This window comes from Mus caroli, chromosome 5, assembly GCF_900094665.2.
Source record: "Mus caroli chromosome 5, CAROLI_EIJ_v1.1, whole genome shotgun sequence".
Taxonomy (NCBI): domain Eukaryota; kingdom Metazoa; phylum Chordata; class Mammalia; order Rodentia; family Muridae; genus Mus; species Mus caroli.
Genome location: NC_034574.1, coordinates 92962515 through 92981856, shown reverse-complemented (window position 1 = coordinate 92981856; position 19342 = coordinate 92962515). Strand labels below are relative to the sequence as shown.

Below are 19342 nucleotides of genomic sequence, written 5' to 3'. Positions count from 1 at the left end.
ACAGAACTCAAATTCTTCTGAATGGGACTCATTCTTCTGAACATACTTTTATTTTGACAAATTCATGTGTAACAGCAAAATAAAAACAAACATTCTAAGACAGGACCGAGAAACTTATTTATATGTTCTTACTTTTCAACTTTATGTTCTGTGGTTTTTTCTTTTTTTTTGGTTTTTCGAGACAGGGTTTCTCTGTATAGCCCTGGCTGTCCTGGAACTCACTCTGTAGACCAGGCTGGCCTCGAACTCAGAAATCCACCTGCCTCTGCCTCCCGAGTGCTGGGATTAAAGGCGTGCGCCACCATGCCCGGCTTTGTTCTGTGGTTTTTGAGACAGCATCTCTGTAGCCCCAGATGTCCTGGAACTCACTATGTAAACCAGGCTGGCCTCAACTTCACAGAGCTCCACCTGCTCCTGCCTTCTAGTCACCATGCTCAGTCCTTAACTTTTTACCAAGATTTTTTAATTTTTACTTTAAACATACTTTGTCTGCACATCTATGTCTATATACTACTTGCGTGCCTGATGCCTATGGAAACCAAAACACTGCATCTGATCCCCTGGAACTTCAGTTACAGACTGTTGTGAGCCACCATGTGGGTGCTGGGAATTGAACCTGGTACTCTGGAAAAGCGCCCAGTGCTAGTAACTGCTGAGCCACACCTCCAGGTCCTGTATTTATTTACTGTTGAGATAAGGTCATACTGTGTTGCCCTAGCTGACTTCAATCCTCCTGCCCCAGCTTCCTGGGCAGCACCATGCTTGACTGCTAAAAGCTATCCTTTAAGGGAGATTCCCAAATCATTATTTTGTAGCTAGCCTTGAAATGTGTATATAATCTGGTATCAATCTGTTTCTAGGTCACTAGAGCATTTTTATTACAAGGTTTCAGCGTGAGACTACCCAAGGATTAAGAAGTGGCTCACAAACCGGGCGTGGTAGCTACGCCTTTAATCCCAGCACTCAGGAGGCAGAAGCAGGCGGATTTCTGAGTTCGAGGCCAGCCTGGTCTACAGAGTGAGTTCCAGGACAGCCCAGGCTACACAGAGAAACCCTGTCTCGGAAAAACAAAACAAAACAAATAAAAGAAGTGGCTCACAGGCATCTGAGGGAAGACAGGAGGAAAAAAACGGGAAGAGGCATTACAGTTTCCATGCTGACTTATATGAGCTTATCTTATTTAACAAATCAACTTTCCAAAAATGGTACATATTTAAGGCCACATCCTGACCGCGGCTGTCATTTAGTCCCCGTGCCCCACGGACAGCAGACAGAGAATAGAGCTGGTGACCTACAATCACCTCCCCCATCACCACACACAAAGCAGTTAATTATGTAACAAGAACAACAAAGTGGACACAATTATCAGCATTTAGACAGTCTTGAATTTTTCCACTGGTCTCTACTGTAATTAAAATCTTGGCAAAATGGCCAACTAGACTTTTCCAGAACCTCTGCTATGTATCTAAAACACCATAATTCTTATTTAGAAAGAAAGGAAGGAAGGAAGGAAGAAAAATAGATAGATTTGCCGGATTTGTGGCACATGGGAGTTCGAGAGGTTATTTAAGACCCTGTCTTAAATAAAATAGCTGTTATATTTGGAGACCTAAAGTTGTGTACAAACATTATGACCTACATCTAGAAAAATCAGGCAATTGTGACAAGTAAACAATCAAAATAGACCTTAAAGCAGGCTGCAGTTTACTGGACGATGGGTTTTCCAACTCCCCCCCCCCATACTACCCTCAACTATTCTATCATAAATATCAGTAGTTATATGGGTGCATAAATTGACTACATGGAAGAAAGTCCTAAGCCTGTGAAACCGTGTTAACCGGACAGATATTCAAACGCTTCAAGATATCATGGCTTTCTAAGAAAAATGAATGGAATTTAGGTGTGTTCTTATAGTCTCAAAACCAGCGCAAGTGAGATGGTGCGAAAATCAATTGCTATTGCCCAAGATACCAGAGCCACTAGAAATCCTTTCACTTTAGTCCTTGCATTGGAAGGCCTAAACCTCAAGAACCACTAAGTCAAGGCCACCACCACCCCTGCGGGCCGCAACCTTCAGCACATGGTGGACGCTCATCCACTGGGCGACACACCTACCTGCCAGGCCGTGGGCGCTCCAGTCACCCCAACTCCTCCCAGCTGACCTGCCCCTCCCCAAGCCGTTGCTGAGACCACCTCCACTTCTTCCTATCCTTCTCCACCTAACCGAAAGCAAGGACAGGGGAGAAGATGGTGGCGCGAGGAAAAGCACCCCCGCAAACCGCCGCAGCCTCTCTTCCCCATTCCAGAGAGGGAAAGCCACACCGCCTCTCCTGAGCCTCCCAGTCTCTTTCAGATGCTTTTAGGCACAAGTAACTTCCCCGCTCCCTTCCGCCCCTCACCTTCACGAAAGCAATCGGGGTTGTGGTACCTTCGATATCTAACAGGATTACGGTGACTTCGGCGGGCACGGAAACCACGACCATTTCCCTGCCGGATGCTACCACGGGCTCGGCCTTGCTGGTTAAGGAGGGCAGCACCGCCTGCGCGTTTTGAGCTCCCGAGGGCTCAGCAACAACCGGGGCGCTGGCGACAGCGAGCGACCAGGGGCTCAGAGACAGGGCTGGGACCCGCAATTGCAGAGGAAGCCGCCCAGGGTACTACACCGGACGAGCAGGCGAGCGGCGCAGGCCCGGACCACGTGGGCAGTCAGAGGGGCGGGGCTCCGGGATCCGAGGGGGCGGAGGAAACAAGGAGCGCGTGCCTATTGGCCGCCGGCGAGCCGCGAACGCCGTCCGTCAAAATAGGCCTCGCGTGGGCGGGAACAAAGAGGCGAGCACCCAAGCCTGGAGCCTGGAGCCCAAGCGCGGGCGCCAGCCCTCCGCACACTGCTGGAGCCCGCGCGGGAGGCCCGGGGCTCATGCAGACGGGAGTCCCTTGAGTGGCGCGCCCGGGACGTGAGTGCCCCTTGCCTTCCCTGGCACCTGACCCCTTCCCCGCCCACCGCGTGCGCCTTGGCACAGCTTCAGTCATCCGAGCAGGCCCCGCCCTCCGCCGCGGCCTCAGCCAGCCGGGGAGAACGAACGCACGGAACCCGGGCTGCGGAGAGAGATCCCCTGAGCCGACATCGCCCCGAGGCGACGGCGGAAAAGCCGCCCCCGCCAGGACGGAGGCGGTCATCGCGCACCGGCTATCTGCTCGGCTGGTTGCAGCCGGCGCGAGGACAAAACACGCGTGCGCCGGGAGGGCGGGCGAGCGAGCGGGCGGACGGGCGCGCTGCAGCTTCAGCAAGCGGCGCGGGGTGCACGCCGCCCTTTTGCCGGAGCGGCCGCCGCTGCAGCAGCAGCAGCAGCTCTGCACTGGGGAACTGAGGGTGCAGCAAGGGACTGAGCCGAACTGGACGCGCGACGCCAACGGCTCTCAAGGCAAGAGAGACTGTGGCCCTGCCACGGCGCCGCTCGCGATTCCCGGTCCCGCACGGCTGACTCTCCCCGCGGCGCGACCTCGCTCCTCACCCGGAGCGCCGCGATGGAGGTCCCGCCCCGGCTCTCCCATGTGCCGCCGCCATTGTTCCCCTCTGCTCCCGCTACTTTAGCCTCCCGCGGCCTCTCCCATTGGCGGCCACGGGCTCCACGGCAGCTCGCCCCGCTCCTCCCTTCGCTTGCTTCCAGCGCCTCCCGGCAGGGGGCGCGCCGGAGCCCGCGCCACGTCACCGCCCAGCAGCCCTCCCGATTGGCGGGCGGGGCGGCTATAAAGGGAGGGCGCAGGCGGCGGCCGGATCTCTTCCGCCGCCATTTTAAATCTAGCTCCATATAACGCTCCGCCACCATTGCCACCAGGACCGGATGGCTCTGCCACCATGGAGGACATGGATGAGTACAGCAGAATAGAGGAGCTCGCAGAGGGATCCAAGATCAACGCGAGCAAGAACCAGCAGGATGACGGGTACCGCACGCTCCGCTCCTCCCCTCCCCCAGAGCCCCGCGCGCGCCCTTCGTCCCTCCGGAGCCGCGCGCGCTGCCCCCAGTCTTTCCCCGAGTCGATTCTCCGCGTGCCCGCTGGACCCCAGTAGCCTTCCCCACTAGTGGAAAGTAAGATGGGGTGACTCGAGAGGCCCGCCGCGGGTGGGGGAAGGGAGGAGGGGTTGGGGAAACAGGGAGGCGCCGTCGGTGTCCCGAGTGCGCAGGCGCCGCGTGGGGCCCGGGAGGGGGGAGGGGCCGGGTTCTGTGCGCCACTTGCTGCAGCTGCTGCTGCCGCCTCTTCATTGTGTTGGCCGCTCGCGAATTTTCCTGGGTTAGGTTTGGGAAACTTGGTTGGGGCACCAGTAGACGACTGGCACTAAAAGTTTTCTAGGTAGCAAAGTTGGCTTTAAGGCTGTGGGCGAGAGTCTACGTAAGCTGTGGAGGGATTCGGTGTAAATGTTGTGCTCTGCAATCCAAAGCAAGCAGGGCAGGACATCTACCAGATTCTAATGGCTTTTTTTTTTTTCCTAAGTTTTGAGTTCGCGTGGTACAAAGCAACGTGCCAGCTGGCTTGAACAAGTGATCTTAAGATTTTTGTGGTCTAATGTTAGTGTTTGTAGTCAAAACAAATTGCGCCTGGAGAGTAAGTTGTCCTGTATTTAATCACTAAGTTACTGTTAAGCTTATTTTTCTTAAATAACTTTCTCCAATTTCTAGTAAAATGTTTATTGGAGGCTTGAGCTGGGATACAAGCAAGAAAGATCTGACTGAATATTTGTCTCGATTTGGGGAAGTGGTAGACTGCACAATTAAAACAGATCCAGTCACGGGAAGATCAAGAGGATTTGGATTTGTGCTTTTCAAAGATGCTGCTAGTGTGGATAAGGTAGGGCTGTGTTTTGCATTGAGTCTACTGCGTTGTTTGCAAGTTGCTCTAGGCTTTTAAGTCCAAACTGCCTTGTCTTCCAGGTTTTGGAACTGAAAGAACACAAACTGGATGGCAAATTGATAGACCCCAAAAGGGCCAAAGCTTTAAAGGGGAAAGAACCCCCTAAAAAGGTCTTTGTGGGTGGATTGAGCCCAGATACTTCAGAAGAACAAATTAAAGAATATTTTGGAGCCTTTGGAGAGGTGGGCTGTGTTTGTGTATGTGTCTGATTGTGCTCGTGTTTGGTCAAGTCTGTAGGGTTCATTAATATTTCACCGGATGGGACTGAATTACTGCTCTTGCTTCGTCTTCACTGCTACTTTCTATGTTGTAGTAGAAACCAGTATCTAATCTTACTTAGCCAAAGCCCCAAGGGTGTAAAGTGTTTCACCAATTGGTGGCCTCTGGGGTGTAAGATACTATAAAAAGTTAGAACACGGTGGTCAGTAGATGTGTCTGGTGTTTGTGAAGAGCCTGTGGCATTATATAATCTTTATTAACTGGTGGGTTTGTTTGTTTTGTCTGTGCACTTGATTTCAGATAGAAAATATTGAGCTTCCCATGGATACAAAAACAAATGAAAGAAGAGGATTCTGTTTTATCACATACACAGATGAAGAGCCAGTAAAGAAACTGTTAGAAAGCAGATACCATCAAATAGGTTCTGGGAAGGTAAATCCCTTAACGACTTAGAGGCTTGTGTGTGTGAAGTCTATGTGAAGAGAAACTTGTTCTATGTTCAGAACTTGGAACATCTGCAAATTTTCTGTTTATTTACAGTGCGAAATCAAAGTTGCACAACCCAAAGAGGTGTACAGGCAGCAGCAGCAGCAACAGAAAGGAGGCAGAGGGGCTGCAGCCGGTGGAAGAGGAGGTGCTAGGGGGCGTGGAAGAGGTGAGACCTCCTTGGGGGAGTGAGCAGTACACTGAAGCAGTGAGCTGCTAGGGACCTGACCTGTAGGGAAACACAGCTAGAGTGAAACTAAAGAGCTGACTTGTGGGGAGGGGTTTGAAGCCACAGGTGTAGGGGACAGGAATGGATCGGCTTGTGGTAGGATTGGGACAGTCCCAAGTTGTTTCCTAACCTTCGTTGTGCATTGTTTCAGGTCAGGGCCAAAACTGGAACCAAGGATTTAATAACTATTATGATCAAGGATATGGAAATTATAATAGTGCCTATGGTGGTGATCAGAACTATAGTGGCTATGGCGGCTATGATTATACTGGGTATAACTATGGGAACTATGGATATGGACAGGGATATGCAGACTACAGCGGTAAGAACACTTAACTCAATTGTGAAGTACTTTCCCATTCTGAACTTATGTGTATGGGTTTACTGTTGAGATGTTTGGAGTAGTCATGTTGTATAGTCATAGGAAAGTAAGACAGTGGTGGTTATTTTAAAATACAATTACAGCTATTGGCTATTACTGACTGTTAAGATGGCTTGATGTTTTAATGTTCAGCATGCATAGTTTCTTATAGGGTGGATTTTTTTCTGCTTAGAAAAACGGTTTTTTAGGAAACTTTGTTAGTGAACCTCGTATCCTTTCCACAGGTCAGCAGAGCACTTATGGCAAGGCGTCCCGAGGGGGCGGCAATCACCAGAACAATTACCAGCCCTACTAAAGGAGGACGCTGGCAGAGCAGGTGTGTGAGATACAGGAAAGCATTGCACTGGCTAATTTAACTTAAAGATCAATAGACAAATGAAAAACTCGAGTAAACGATACGTTGTGTAGTCCTTGCTAAAGTGTTACTGTTTAATTGCTTTATGAGCCTGTTTTGCCTAAAGTGTCTATAGATCTTTAACTTTAAAGTTTTACCTCACCTTTTTTAGAACTACAGAAAAACTTAAGAGTTTTTCTGTTTGCTTTGTGTACCAGGAGGTGTAGAGGAGTAATTAAACTTTTTTAGAAGTGTTAACAGGTAAAGTACTGAAATGGGTACAACTTAAGGAAAAGAAGAATGTTGTCTTCTAACTCTGACATTATACCTTGTTTGTACCCGCCAGCGGGAACTTCATTGCAGGCCGTGTGTCACCCTGACCACGTCTATCTCTGGGGGTCGCACGTTGCGGGCAGAGCGCAAGGCATACACCAGAAAACGCTGTCCTGTGGTATGGTCTCTTCCAACTTCATGTACCAGCGTAAAGATTAAAGTGGAAAACTTCAGACTTTGGCTTCTTTTTTAATCTTTTTGGAGATTAAGTGTCTAAACTTAACTTAAATGGTTTTTTACAGGAGTTAAAGTGCATAAATGCCTTTTTACAGCTTAATCATTTTGGTCTTCTGTTTAGTGTTGTATTTCAATTGTGGAGCCTCATTTTAAGTGTTCATTCTTTAAGATTTAATGCTTGCTTTTTCTTTTTATAGCTAATAGTGAAATCTACAAACCAAAACAAGAACTTTTAAATCTGGGCTATAAGTTAAAGATCATATGCACAAAGCAATTGGCTACCGTGTTACCATTAGAAACCTACCTGGAATTTGTGGTGGTAGCATCCAGTTGGCTCACTGGGGATGCTTCTGGTTGGCCCTCACTTGCTAGACCAGAACAGGGAAGATTGCATTCGCGGGTTCTAAAGTCAATCCATCCCGTGTCACTTGGAACTCCAGTGAGTTTCAGTGCCCAAACTATACTTTGCTGATGAACATGCATGTGATCTTTAATTGAAGTGAGGACTTAAGCAGTTCATGAAAGTGGACCTTTGCACGCTTGTGGGGACTGCACACATCTAATGGGTGTTTTGTTTTTGTTTTAGGAGGTGTAAAGAAACCATCTTACAGGACGACATTGAAGATTGCTTGATCTTCTGTTGACCTAAGATGATTATTTTGTAAAAGACTTTGTAGTGTACATGACACAATTGTGTCCAACTGTATATAGCTGCCAACTAGTTCCTCTGTTTTACTTTGTCCTTTGCTACCTGTGTTATGATGACTCAATGTGGATTTGTGTTCATACAAATTTTTATTTGTGATTTTATGTTAAACCTCAAATAAATGCTTATGTGATTGTTTTCCTGCGTCAGGTACTGCATAGTTCTGTGGAAATGTAATTTTATAAAGAAGCAATAATCAAGACAGACGCAGCTTATTTTGTAGGGGGTATTGGTCCACAGGAAGAAACTGGTCGTGGTATCCCCTGGTTTCTGTGGGTGTTACTGTGCTTACAGTCTAATGCTTCATTTCTCTGTTGATTCCTTCTACACCTTTTGAATAATGTTTCCTCCCTGGGTGTCTGGAGACTGACACTAGTCTGTTGTGATTGGTGACACTTGCTATCACATGGTGTGCTTTCAGATTATGGTTCCAAGGGAAGCACCTTGTTGTGCTAGGGCTGTACCTCACTGGCAAGTGTTCTTTGCCTGAGCACAAGTGATGCTCTTGTTTCTATCCCATCACCTTAGAAACAGACCTGTTGGCTACCTTTGTTCTGTGCCTAACCATGTGTAATTCACAGATGACTTTAAAGAGAGTCTGTGGTTTGCCTGTTAGATAGAGGTAAATGCAGGGGGGGAACTGGTGGCCAGGGTTTCATCAGTTCTGTCTGGGATTATCCACTAAGGTCAGTGCAGTGGGCTGAGGTTTTAGGAAAGTTAGCAGTAGTGAGTCCATCCCACCATAGTACACAAGCTAAATAGATTTAAGCAGTTTGCTATGCAGCCAGAGGAAGGGAGTTGTGGAAAGTCACATGGTGTATCTTTTGGTGCATTAAAAACTTAAAAGATTTAAGTAATACAGGCTTCGAGCTTTTCCATAAATGTTTGGCTTAGAGGTCTCTCCATGGTTCCACAAAAGCTTCTGGGTTTGGGGTACATGTTTAGAGTACTTGGTCTTAGACCAGTGTAAGCTTTTTATACTGATACCTTTTTTTAAATGCCTACAACTTTGTTCCAATGATATTTGTACTTGCTAGGCTGTCAAGTTACCATGCCTTGGCCTCATTTTCTTCTGGCCAGGTACCATTGTTGGCTATTAAAAAGAACTGTTTCAACTTGCAGCCAGAGAATAGGAGGTCATTTCACATACTGTTAGTAGGTATAGTATCCAAGAAAGAAATACAATTAGGTGACAAGTTGACATTGAAGATTGTCATTTCCCCTGATCAAAATGAATAAAGTCTTTTTAAAATAAAATCTCAGTTAAGTCTTGCTATGTATGACTTTAAGAAAATACAAAGATTTGAGAATTGAAGGGTGAGAATGTACTTGGTCATTGAGAGATCTTAAACTTAGGAAATTTCTTTAGTGTTGATGAACCTACAGAAATGTGAACTCGCCAAGGCTGAGTAGTGTGGACATTGCTTAGTTGGATGAAAAGACATTAAGGTCAGTGTCCATTCCTAAATATTTTATTTAGACAATATCTTGGCCACTTTTTAAAGCTGAGGCTCATGTCATTGTTGGGCTACTAACGTGAGTAACCAGAACCTTTTCCTGTTAAATATGTGTTGTTCATTAGTTCTGATAGGGAACTTTAATAACATTGCATGTCATACTCAGGACTTTCGTGAACTAAATGGACATTAATTCAATTTACAAGTGTACCTCAAGGGCTGGGTGAATATTTCACATTCAAAACATTTTAGGAAGCTGGGTTGGTGGTAGTGTGTAAATAACCCTAGGTTGGACGGGGTGGAGTCGGGTACATCCTTCACCCATTACCTCCCATCCTAGCTGTATTGATAGCTTTCAAGTTCAATTAAGAAATCTGGCTGGTGAGATGGCTCAGTGGGTAAGAGCACTTGACTGTTCTTCTGAAGGTCCAGAGTTCAAATCCCAGCAACCACATGGTGGCTCACAACCACCAGAAATGAGATCTGACGCCCTCTTCTGGTGTGTCTGAAGACAGCTACAGTGAACTTACATATAATAAATAAATTTTAAAAAAAAAGAAATCTGGTCTCAGACAAGTTGGACAGGCTGGTAAGAGGCTCTGCCCATAAAGGCACCGGTTCCTGCAATGAACTTCTGGAGGCTCTTGGGATGATGGAAAGAGCTGACTCCATACTTGCTGTACTGCATGCATACCAAAGAGCAATCAAGGAAATAACCCAACAGCTTCGGCCCTGAAACAGGTGCACATTCACCATTCAGAAGGCAACACCAGATGTCTGCGTGTGTACAGAACCATGTGGAATCACCAGTGTGAAGCAGTGTTGACAAGTGGAAAGGCCCTCTCGGACCTTGGCCTACTGGCTGTCACCTGTGACCTTGGCCTTGAGAACAATGCAACCATCTGAGGATGTGTCCCTATAAAAATAGGGATCACTTAAAATTGGTTGGGTTTTTTTCCTTCAAATCTGTTTTAGTATTTAGTTTTATAAAAAGGGATACACCGTGTCTCACTGAAAACTAAAATGTCTGAGATTTAGAGGAATGCAGAACACTGAAGACTTGTGCTGCAGCTTTCCATTAGGACTCATTTTAGAGTGCTCAGTTGAACAGGGCTGGCAAGTGCTGTGCCTGCTGTGCAAAGCACATTCAGTGAGTTACCACAGGTAAAATAGCAAGAGCTTGCTTTCTCAAAGACCAATATGCATCTAGAAATGGGGGGCCTGAGAAATGGCTCGGTGGTTAAGAGCAAGTTCTGGTCTCACAAAGGACCTGAGTTCAGCCCACACAACTCCAGAGTTCCAGTGGCTCTGGCCTCCTTGGGGGCAGTACCAGAGTGTGCGCACACACACACACACACACACAGAGCAGGTGTCTGTGCTAGTGAACACTGATTTAATGAGACAATAATGGTAGACTTACCAATAGTCCTTGGCAAACTTCATTCCATGGTCTGCAAGTTGGGGCAGCTGCTAGTTTATAAGCACTACCCTGATTACATTTTTTTGGAATCTTATAAATACCTGAGACCCAGATTTCTGGATGAAGTATTTGCTGCTTGGATTTGGGGCTGGTCAGTGTTCTTTAATACTGGGTAGGATCTCTTCAGGAAAGAATTGGTTACAATGGATCCATTTCTCTGGTTGAATACTCAGGATATCTGCAGCTGCCATTGTCCCTATGAAAGATCTGTCCTTGATACTGATTCTGATTGTCCTTGGACTATGAGGTAGGTAGCTTGTATGTGTGTATACATGCCAGGAAAAATTTAAATGTGTGTTTGTATGTTGGATGTATGTCTATGCACCACCTGTGTTTGGTGCTCATGGAAGCCAGAAGAGGGTGTCAGATTCCTGGAATTAAAGTGACAAGCAATTGTAAGCTTCCTTGTAGGACCAGGGAACTGAACCCAGGTCCCTGCAGTAGCAAGTGCTTTCAGCTGTCTTTCAGCCATCTCTCCACAACCCCAAATGTTTGAGACCTCAGGGTCTAACCAGACTAACCTTGAACTTGTAGCCCCTGCTTCAGTCTCTTGACTACTTGAAATCCAGGTTATGGTTTTGGGGGCTCTTGGTTGGTTGGTTACTTGAGGGTTTTTATAAACTTAGTGAAGGGAGTTTGTGTGATTTCCAGATTTTTCATCACCAGAACACTTCGTTCTCTCTTCCCACACTTTAGAATTTGTTGAGTCCAATTTCCACATGTAGCTTGTGAAGAATTTGTGTTCCTTCTGCCTCATGTCTCCTTAATGCTGGTTTACAGGTATGCAAGACACTCTTGGCTGCCTTGTTAAGTGTGTGTGTGTAACTTTAATAGAGCTGACATTTCTAGTACAGGTAGGGAGCTGTCATAACTGAGGCGGTGGGCATCATGCCAATTAAAATCAAATAGTTTTCATCATGCTGTACAGATGTTTCTATGATCTCTGCCACACTTACTAGAATACTGAAAATGTGACCAGGAAATTACTTTTCTGGTTTTTCAAGACAGGGTTTCTCTGTATAACCCTGGCTGTCCTGGAACTCACTTTGTAGACCAGGCTGGCCTTGAACTCAGAAATCCACCTGCCTCTGCCTCCCGAGTGCTGGGATTAAAGACTCGGGCCACCACGCCCGGCTAGGAAATTACATTCTTAGTAAGACTTGAGCAGCACAATCCCACATCACTATGGGTACAGACAGAGAGGGATGCTCAGGACAGCATCCCTGCTGTGCTCTGGGAAAGGGAGGACTTTTAAAGCACTAGACCTTGTGCATCCTTAGGAAGTTTTAAAAGTTAGTCTTTAAATGACTTTGGAAATAAAGGACTCCCTCCCCACCCCCCCAAATTTTATCTAATGTACATTTCTTTTTTCAGTAGTTAATGTGTCTTAGAGTCCATCAAAGGTGTGACCATACTGACCCACTTCTTTCCTTGCTTAATTAATTATAAAAATTGTATTAATTAAAATTGTTTAATTGCTGTTTGCCTGGTGTTACAGGGCACCAAGATACAGACATTAGCAAAAAGGGTTTCCCTCTTATTCAAGACTGATAAATTGAAATGTTTCAGAGCTGGAGAGATGGCTCAGTGATTAAGGGCACTGGCTGCCCTTCCTAGGACCAGAGTTTGAATCCCAGCACCCATAGAGTAACTCACAATCGTCTGTGACTCTAGTTCCTGAGGCTCCATTACTCTCTTCTGACCTCTGCAGACACTGCATGCACATGTGGCCTAGACAGGCATGCAGCCAAATCACTCACGTAAACACAAAGTAAAAATAAGTCTCAATTTTTTGAGACCATGTAGTATACTTGGATTGAGGCCAAGTGTGATTCCCAGCATCTCACATCAGGCAGCTCACAGCTGTGGGTGCCTCCAGTTCCCGGGAAGCTGAGACCCTATTCTGTGCTTACACACACACACACAGCCATCGAAGCCACGAGCCTTCCACTCACACACACACACAATTAGCTTGGCTTGGTGACACACAGCTTTAATTACAGCACTCAGGAGACAAAGGCAGGTAGAACTCTATTAATGCAAGGCCAACCTGAGCTATCTATGAAGTGGCAGGCTATGCCGAGCTACATAGTGAAGCCCTGTCTCAAAAAAATACAAATAGATAAAAATAAAACTTAAAATTCAAACGATTCATTCCAGTTCCCTGCTAGAGATGGGATTATTGAGTTTTTTTGGTTTGGTTTTTCAAGACTTGGTTTCTCTGTGTCTGGCTGTCCTGAAACTTATTCTGTAGACCAGGCTGGCCTCAACCTCAGAGATTCATCTGCCTCTGCCTCTTGAGTGCTGAGATTAAAAGCCTGTGCCACCCGCACCCAGCCAGGACTGTTGTTTTAATATGCTGGGCCTCCAGAAAGGGCTTCATGACAGATTTTTCCAGTGATGTAGCTACTCATCCTTTTGGCTAAGAGTGTAGATTTTTCAAATGACACACAACCAATGTGGGATTAGCAGGCTAGCATTTTTAAATTTGTGTATTATTTGTTTTTGAGGGTGTGTTATGTGTATGTATGTGAAAGCCAGGAGTTACTTACTGCTCCAGCTTTTTACATTGGTGCTGAAGACCCAAACTTGGGTCCTCATACTTTTGGTGCAAGAACCTCACTGGTTGATACGTGTCTGTAGCCTCCAGGTTACTACAATAAAATGACCCAAATCTTTTTTTTTTTTCTTCTCTAAGACATAAATATTGACCACTTGATGAAATCATTCTCTGCCTTAAGGATATCAGAGAGGAAACTTCTAGCTTTGTTTAAAACAACCTGCTAGAGACTCAACCAGAAAACATAGTCATTCCTGACAGTTTCTGGAAAGTATATGAGCTGGTAGTATATCTTAATAAGAACAGTGGTCTAGGCTTGAGACTTGGTAGGGTGATTGCCTAGCATAGATGGAGCCCTGGGTTCAATTCCCGATGTCCCATAAATAGTGTGGTAGGTAGTACATGGCTATTATTCAGCACTGCAGGAAGCTGAAGCAGATCAGAAGTTCGAGTTCAACCTGAGCTATACAATGGGTTTGAGGCCAGTGTGGGATACACTGGAGCCTGTCTATAATGAGAGCCATGTACACTGACACGTACGTGAGGTGTCTACTGCCACAAGTTGTCCTTTCCTCAGAAGTCCTCAGAAGTAGCCCAGAATTCACTCCTATTTTTGTTCAGAACTACATATTCACATACATTAGAATTGCCCAATGTATACTCTGAAGAGTATATATATATATATATATATATATATATATATATATATATAGTTGTTGTATACACATACATATGTCTTTGTATCATTAGACATTTTTGATTTTTCAAGAGGACGAATATACATGATTCTGCTTCTAGAACCTGTGGTCTAGGTAGTTCAACCCTTTTTGCAAACAGAATGAGATAATTAAAAACAAAAAAAAATATATAAAAAACTGAAAGCACTGGAGAACTAACTGGGACTCACCTACAGGCCTGCGGGCAGACACAGGGGCACACTCGAGTTATCCAAAAAAAAAAAAAAAAAAAAAAAACCCTAGCAAACCAAAGCCTTGGCACTTCCTCTGCCAAAGGAGTCAGTTCCCAGGGTGTGCAGAAGGCACCAGACTCAGTCACGGTGCAGCATGGCCTCTCGCTCTGAGTCCTTGCTCCCCTCAGAAGCCAGCCTCTGCAGCTTGTCCCTTGGCATTCTTGTGTCCCCGACTCCCAGTAGGATAACCCTCCAAGTTCTGACACCATTCTAGAGCTTTTCTTGCCCAAAGTTCTAAATGCTTTGACATTCCTTCTGTAAAGGAAGGAGTTCCGGAGGCCCACAGGCCATGTGGTCAGTTTGTTCCAGGTTTATTCCACTCTTGATACTACTTTTCTGTACTTTACTGTTCTTGGTGCTGTGCCAAAACACCTGGCGAAGAGACAGTCAGTAGTTAAGAGCACTTGCCACTGTTCCAGAGGATCTGAGTTTGGTTCCCAGCACCCACAAGGTGCCTCACAAGTGCCATTCCAGCTACAGAGACCTAATGCCCTCTTCTGCACACGTGGTGCACACACAAACATGCAGATATGTATTCATACACAATTTTTTTTTTAATTTGAGATAGGGTGTAAGTAGCTCTGGCTGTCCTGAAACACTCTGTGTAGACCAGACTGGTCTTGAACTCAGAGATCCTCCTGACTCTGCCTTCTGAGTGCTGGGATAAAGGTGTGCACAACTAAAAAAAAAAAAAAAGAAGGAAATTTAAAAATTAATGGTTTGGGGCTGGTGAGATGGCTCAGTGGGTAAGAGCACCCGACTGCTCTTCCGAAGGTCCGAGGTTCAAATCCCAGCAACCACATGGTGGCTCACAACCATCCTTAACGAGATCTGGCGCCCTCTTCTGGAGTGTCTGAAGACAGCTGCAGTGTACTTACATATAATAAAAATAAATAAATCTTTAAAAAAAAAAATTAATGGTTTGTATTGGCTTCCAGCTTGAGGGTACAGTCTACCACAGCAGGGGCGTCACAGCAGAGGGACAGAGTTTCTCAGTTTCCTTCCTCCTCTTTACTTTAACCTAAGACTCCAGGCCATGTGAGGTGCCACCTACCTTTTAAGTAGGTCTTCACTCTGGAAGTTAAGCCTTTCTAGAAACACCCTCATAGAGAAGCAGATGTGTTTCAATGGTTATTTTAAATCCGGTACAGTGGACAGTCAAGGTTACTCACCACATAAACTTCGAGTAGCAAGGATTGCTGCAGTTTGAATCTGGCCTGAGTGTGTTTTGAAAGAATTACTTTGGTCTTGGAAACTTGGGTTTCAGGGTGCGATGCTGAAGGCAGGGGACCTCAGGGGCTGAAGCTTGTGCTGCAAGTGTCTCGGAACCCACCGAGCCTCTCAGCCCTTCATTGTGACACTATGTGTAGGTCACGTATGTATTATGGGAAAGGAGGGTCTTCAGTTTGGAGTCTTACTGAGAAACAAGGCATCACACTATATAGAGAGGGAAGACTCGCCTTCCCAAACTTCTTTACACCAAAAGGCAGATGCGTGATACCGGCTCTATCAGAAATCTCTCAGACCAGACCTTGAGCAAGCAGCTGTGAGAGAAAGAAAGAGGAGTGCTGTGGAATCCTGTGAGAGGGGCCATCATAGCAGCTGCCACTGTTCAGAGAGCTCGGGGACTTTAATAACCACACCCAATATTTAGCCTTGATGCTGCCAATGCTGAAAACAATGTTACCTTTGTGTAGCAAATCAGCAGCCACAGTAGAGACTGGTGTCTTAGTCAGGGTTTCTATTCCTGCACAGACATCATGACCAAGAAGCAAGTTGGAGAGAAATGGGTTTATTCAGCTTACACTTCCACACTGCTGTTCATCACCAAAGGAAGGCAGGACTGGAACTCAAGCAGGTCAGGAAGCAGGAGTTGATGCAGAGGCCATGGAGGGATGTTACTTACTGGCTTGCTTCCCCTGGCTTGCTCAGCCTGCTTTCTTATAGAACCCAAGACTACCAGCCCAGAGATGGCAACACACACAATGAGCCCTCCCCTCTGGATCACTAATTGAGAAAATGCCCTACAGCTGGATCTCATGGAGGCATTTCCTCAAGGGAGATTCCTTTCTCTATGATAACTCCAGCTTGTGTCAAGTTGGCACACAAAACCAGCCAGTACAAATGACCCCTTGTCAACTTGACAAACACATCACTTATTAAGCCTCAACCCTTACTTTCTTATTCATCCCTGAAATCTAAATAACTTTAAAAGTCCCACAGTCTTTACAAATTCTTACATATTAAATTTTCAGTCCCTTTAAAATACCCAATCTCTTTTAAAATTCAAACTCTTTTTACAATTCAAAGTCTCTTAACTGTGGACTCTACTAAAATACTTTCATACTTCAAGAGGGAAAAATATCAGGGCATCGTCATCATCAAAAGCAAAATAAAACTCTGACCAATGTCTGGGATCCACTCAAACAATGAGTGTCTTCTGGGTTCCTGCAAGGGCTTGGGTCACTTCTCCAGCTCTGCCCTTTGTAGCACACAGCTTGTCTTCTCGGCTCCAGCTGCCTGTACTCCACTACTGCTGCTGTTCTTAGTGGTCATCTCATAGTACTGGCATCTCCAAAACACTGCTGTCTTCTGCTGCAACTGGACTGCACTTTCACAAATAGCCTCTCATAGGCTCTTTTCATGGTGCTAAGCCTCAGCTTCTCTGAATGACCCCTTCAATCCTGGGCCTTCAACTGCCACTGAGGCTGCACCTTCACCAATGGCCCCTCCTGGTCTCTCACAGTGCCAAGCATCAGCTGCTCTTCATGACCCCTTCATGTTTCAAAACCAGTACCACCTGGGTGACTCTTAGACATTACCAAGTCTGGCCGCCAACACATACAACTGTGGCTGCCTCTGGAACACAGCTTCTCTGTGCTCTCAGGAAACACTTCCCAGAAGATTTTACTTTAATGATGTTGGTCTCTTCTTAATCACTGCTAATTTCTTAGCTCCAGCTAACCAGCATCAGTCATCCCAGTAGCGCAAAGATTTCACTTTGATAGTAAATACAAGGAATATCTTGTAAATCACAGCTGACTTTTCAGCCTCCGCTAGCCAGAACCACAGAATCTTCACAATCAAAATATCAACATCCCTGATAAGAGTCTTTAATCTTCCCTCTGAAATTTCACAAGCCAGGCCTCCATCATTTGCACTGTTCTCAACATTATCTTCCAAGCTCCCACAGAACAGATCTCTGAACATCCAATGGCTCTTCTAGCCCAAAGTTTCGAAGTTTTTCCACAGTCCTCCCCAAAACATGATCAGACTGTCACAGGAATAAACCACTTTGCTGGTACCAATTTTTGTCTTAGTCAGGGTTTTACTACTGTGAACAGACATCACAACTCTTATAAGGACAACATTTAACTGGGGCTAGCTTACAGGTTCAGAGGTTCAGTCCGTTATCATCAAGGTGGGAGCATGGCAGCATCGAGGCAGGCATTGTATAGGGAGGAGCTGAGAGTTCTACACCTTCACCTAAAGGCTGCTAGCAGAATACTGGCTTCTAGGCAACTAGGATGAGGGCATTATAGCCCACACCCACAGTGACACACCTACTCCAACAAGGCCACACCTATTCTAATAGTGCCACTCCCTAAGCCAAGCATATATAAACCATCATGACTTGTGTCTATATGGAGCCAGTACTGTGTAACTTTGGAAATAGTTCCTGCATAAGAGTGACCAGTTATGGTTCCCCAACCCCTTTTGAAAATCTGAAATACCAAATTAGTCCAGGGTTTCTTCTCTCTCTCTCTCTCTCTCTCTCTCTCTCTCTCTCTCTCTCTCTCTCTCTCTCTCTCCCCTCTCTCCCTCTGCCTCTCTCTGCCCCTCTGCTTCCCACCTCCCTCTCCCTCATTTCCTCTCTCCCTCCCTCCCTTTCCCTCTTCTGGTCCCTCTCCCTCTCCTCTTGAAATAAGCTTGCTCTTTAATGGAAATAGGTGAATCCTGTCCAGGATGGTTTGAGGGTGTCAGAAGCAAAGCCCTTTGTGTGCTAAGTTGGCTCAGGTCTCCTGGCTCTGGCCCTGGTCCCAGCTCTGGCCCTCTCAGGTGGCACTCTGCAGTCGTGAAAGGAGGCCATCCGTAGCTCACAGTGTCTAGAGCACAGCAGCTAGCTGATGGAAACAAGGCCGGCAGTACCCGGCAAGATGAGCAGCTCCAAACTCAGACCATGAGGTTTAAAAGCACCTGCCCCCTCAACTCTCAGTGTAGCAAAGGGTGACCCTGAACTCCTTATCCTCTGCCTCCACCTTCTAAGAGTTGGGGTTACAGATATGTGCCACCCCACCCAGTTTGTGCAGTGCTGGGGACTGAACACTGCTAAGAAAGCATTCCTCTAATCAGCCAGAGCCCTGGACCTGTCACGGTCACCATGGCAGTGTTTCTCGATGCTTTCAGCCCCAGTTACATTCATGGCTACCTTGTAAAATTCATTCTTAATGCCAATAGATAAATTATAAGGGAATGAAGAATGGAGATGTAATAAACATATAAAGTAGAAGCATTTCCAGGGTCTGGAGCCATGGCTCTGTGGTTAAGGGCATGTATAGCCGAGGATCCACTTGCGGTTACCAACACCCGTGTCAAGTGGGGCACAACCTAACTCCAGCTCCAGGGGATCCTGGATTCTGTGAGTACCCACTTGTGATGGTTTGTATATGCTTGCCCCAGGGAATGGCACTATTAGAATATGTGGCCCCGTTGGAGTAGGTGTGTCACTGTGGGCATGGGCTTAAGACCCTCATCCTAGCTGCCTGGAATCCAGTATTCTGCTAGCAGCCTTCAGATGAAGATGTAGAACTCTCAGCTCCTCCTGCACCATGCCTGCCTGGATGCTGCCATGCTCCCGCCTTGATGATAATGGACTGAACCTCTGAACCTGTAAGCCAGCCCCAATTAAATGTTGTCCTTTATAAGACTTGCCTTGGTCACGGTGTCTGTTCACAGCAGTAAAACCTTAAGACACCACTCATACGGCAATTTTAAAAATAGAAATAAATCTTTTAAAACCAAAAAAAAAAAAAAAAGGTATTTCTATGACAGTAGGAGTATGGATCCAAAAGTTGGCTCCACAGGAGCAGGGAGGACGGGG

The 19342-nt window shown here is 46.1% G+C and overlaps 2 protein-coding genes across 4 annotated transcripts in view; one reads left to right on the top strand and one right to left on the bottom strand.

Annotated features, from left to right (window-relative positions):
- The window catches only part of Enoph1 (enolase-phosphatase 1), a 40740-nt gene extending 25309 nt beyond the window's left edge, over window positions 1-15431 (bottom strand). Inside the window, exon 1 of one of the 3 annotated variants that reach the window (XM_021161977.2) lies at window positions 15414-15431. Coding sequence is in view for 1 of the 3 variants with exons in the window: in XM_021161974.1 (XP_021017633.1) it covers window positions 2400-2483 (84 nt within the window). In the remaining 2 variants the exon portion in view is untranslated. Of the gene's footprint in view, window positions 1-2399; window positions 2721-15413 lie in introns of those variants that run through there. The other 2 variants (XM_021161974.1, XM_029477526.1) reach the window with 2 other exon arrangements.
- Hnrnpdl (heterogeneous nuclear ribonucleoprotein D like) lies at window positions 2826-9026 on the top strand. Its single transcript, XM_029477525.1, is given in 8 exon segments — window positions 2826-3839; window positions 3841-3942; window positions 4677-4845; window positions 4929-5090; window positions 5428-5559; window positions 5668-5782; window positions 5994-6164; window positions 6449-9026. Coding segments are annotated over 8 exon segments (1236 nt in total). The 5' UTR covers window positions 2826-3525; the 3' UTR covers window positions 6520-9026.
- Window positions 15432-19342: the final 3911 nt, after the last annotated feature.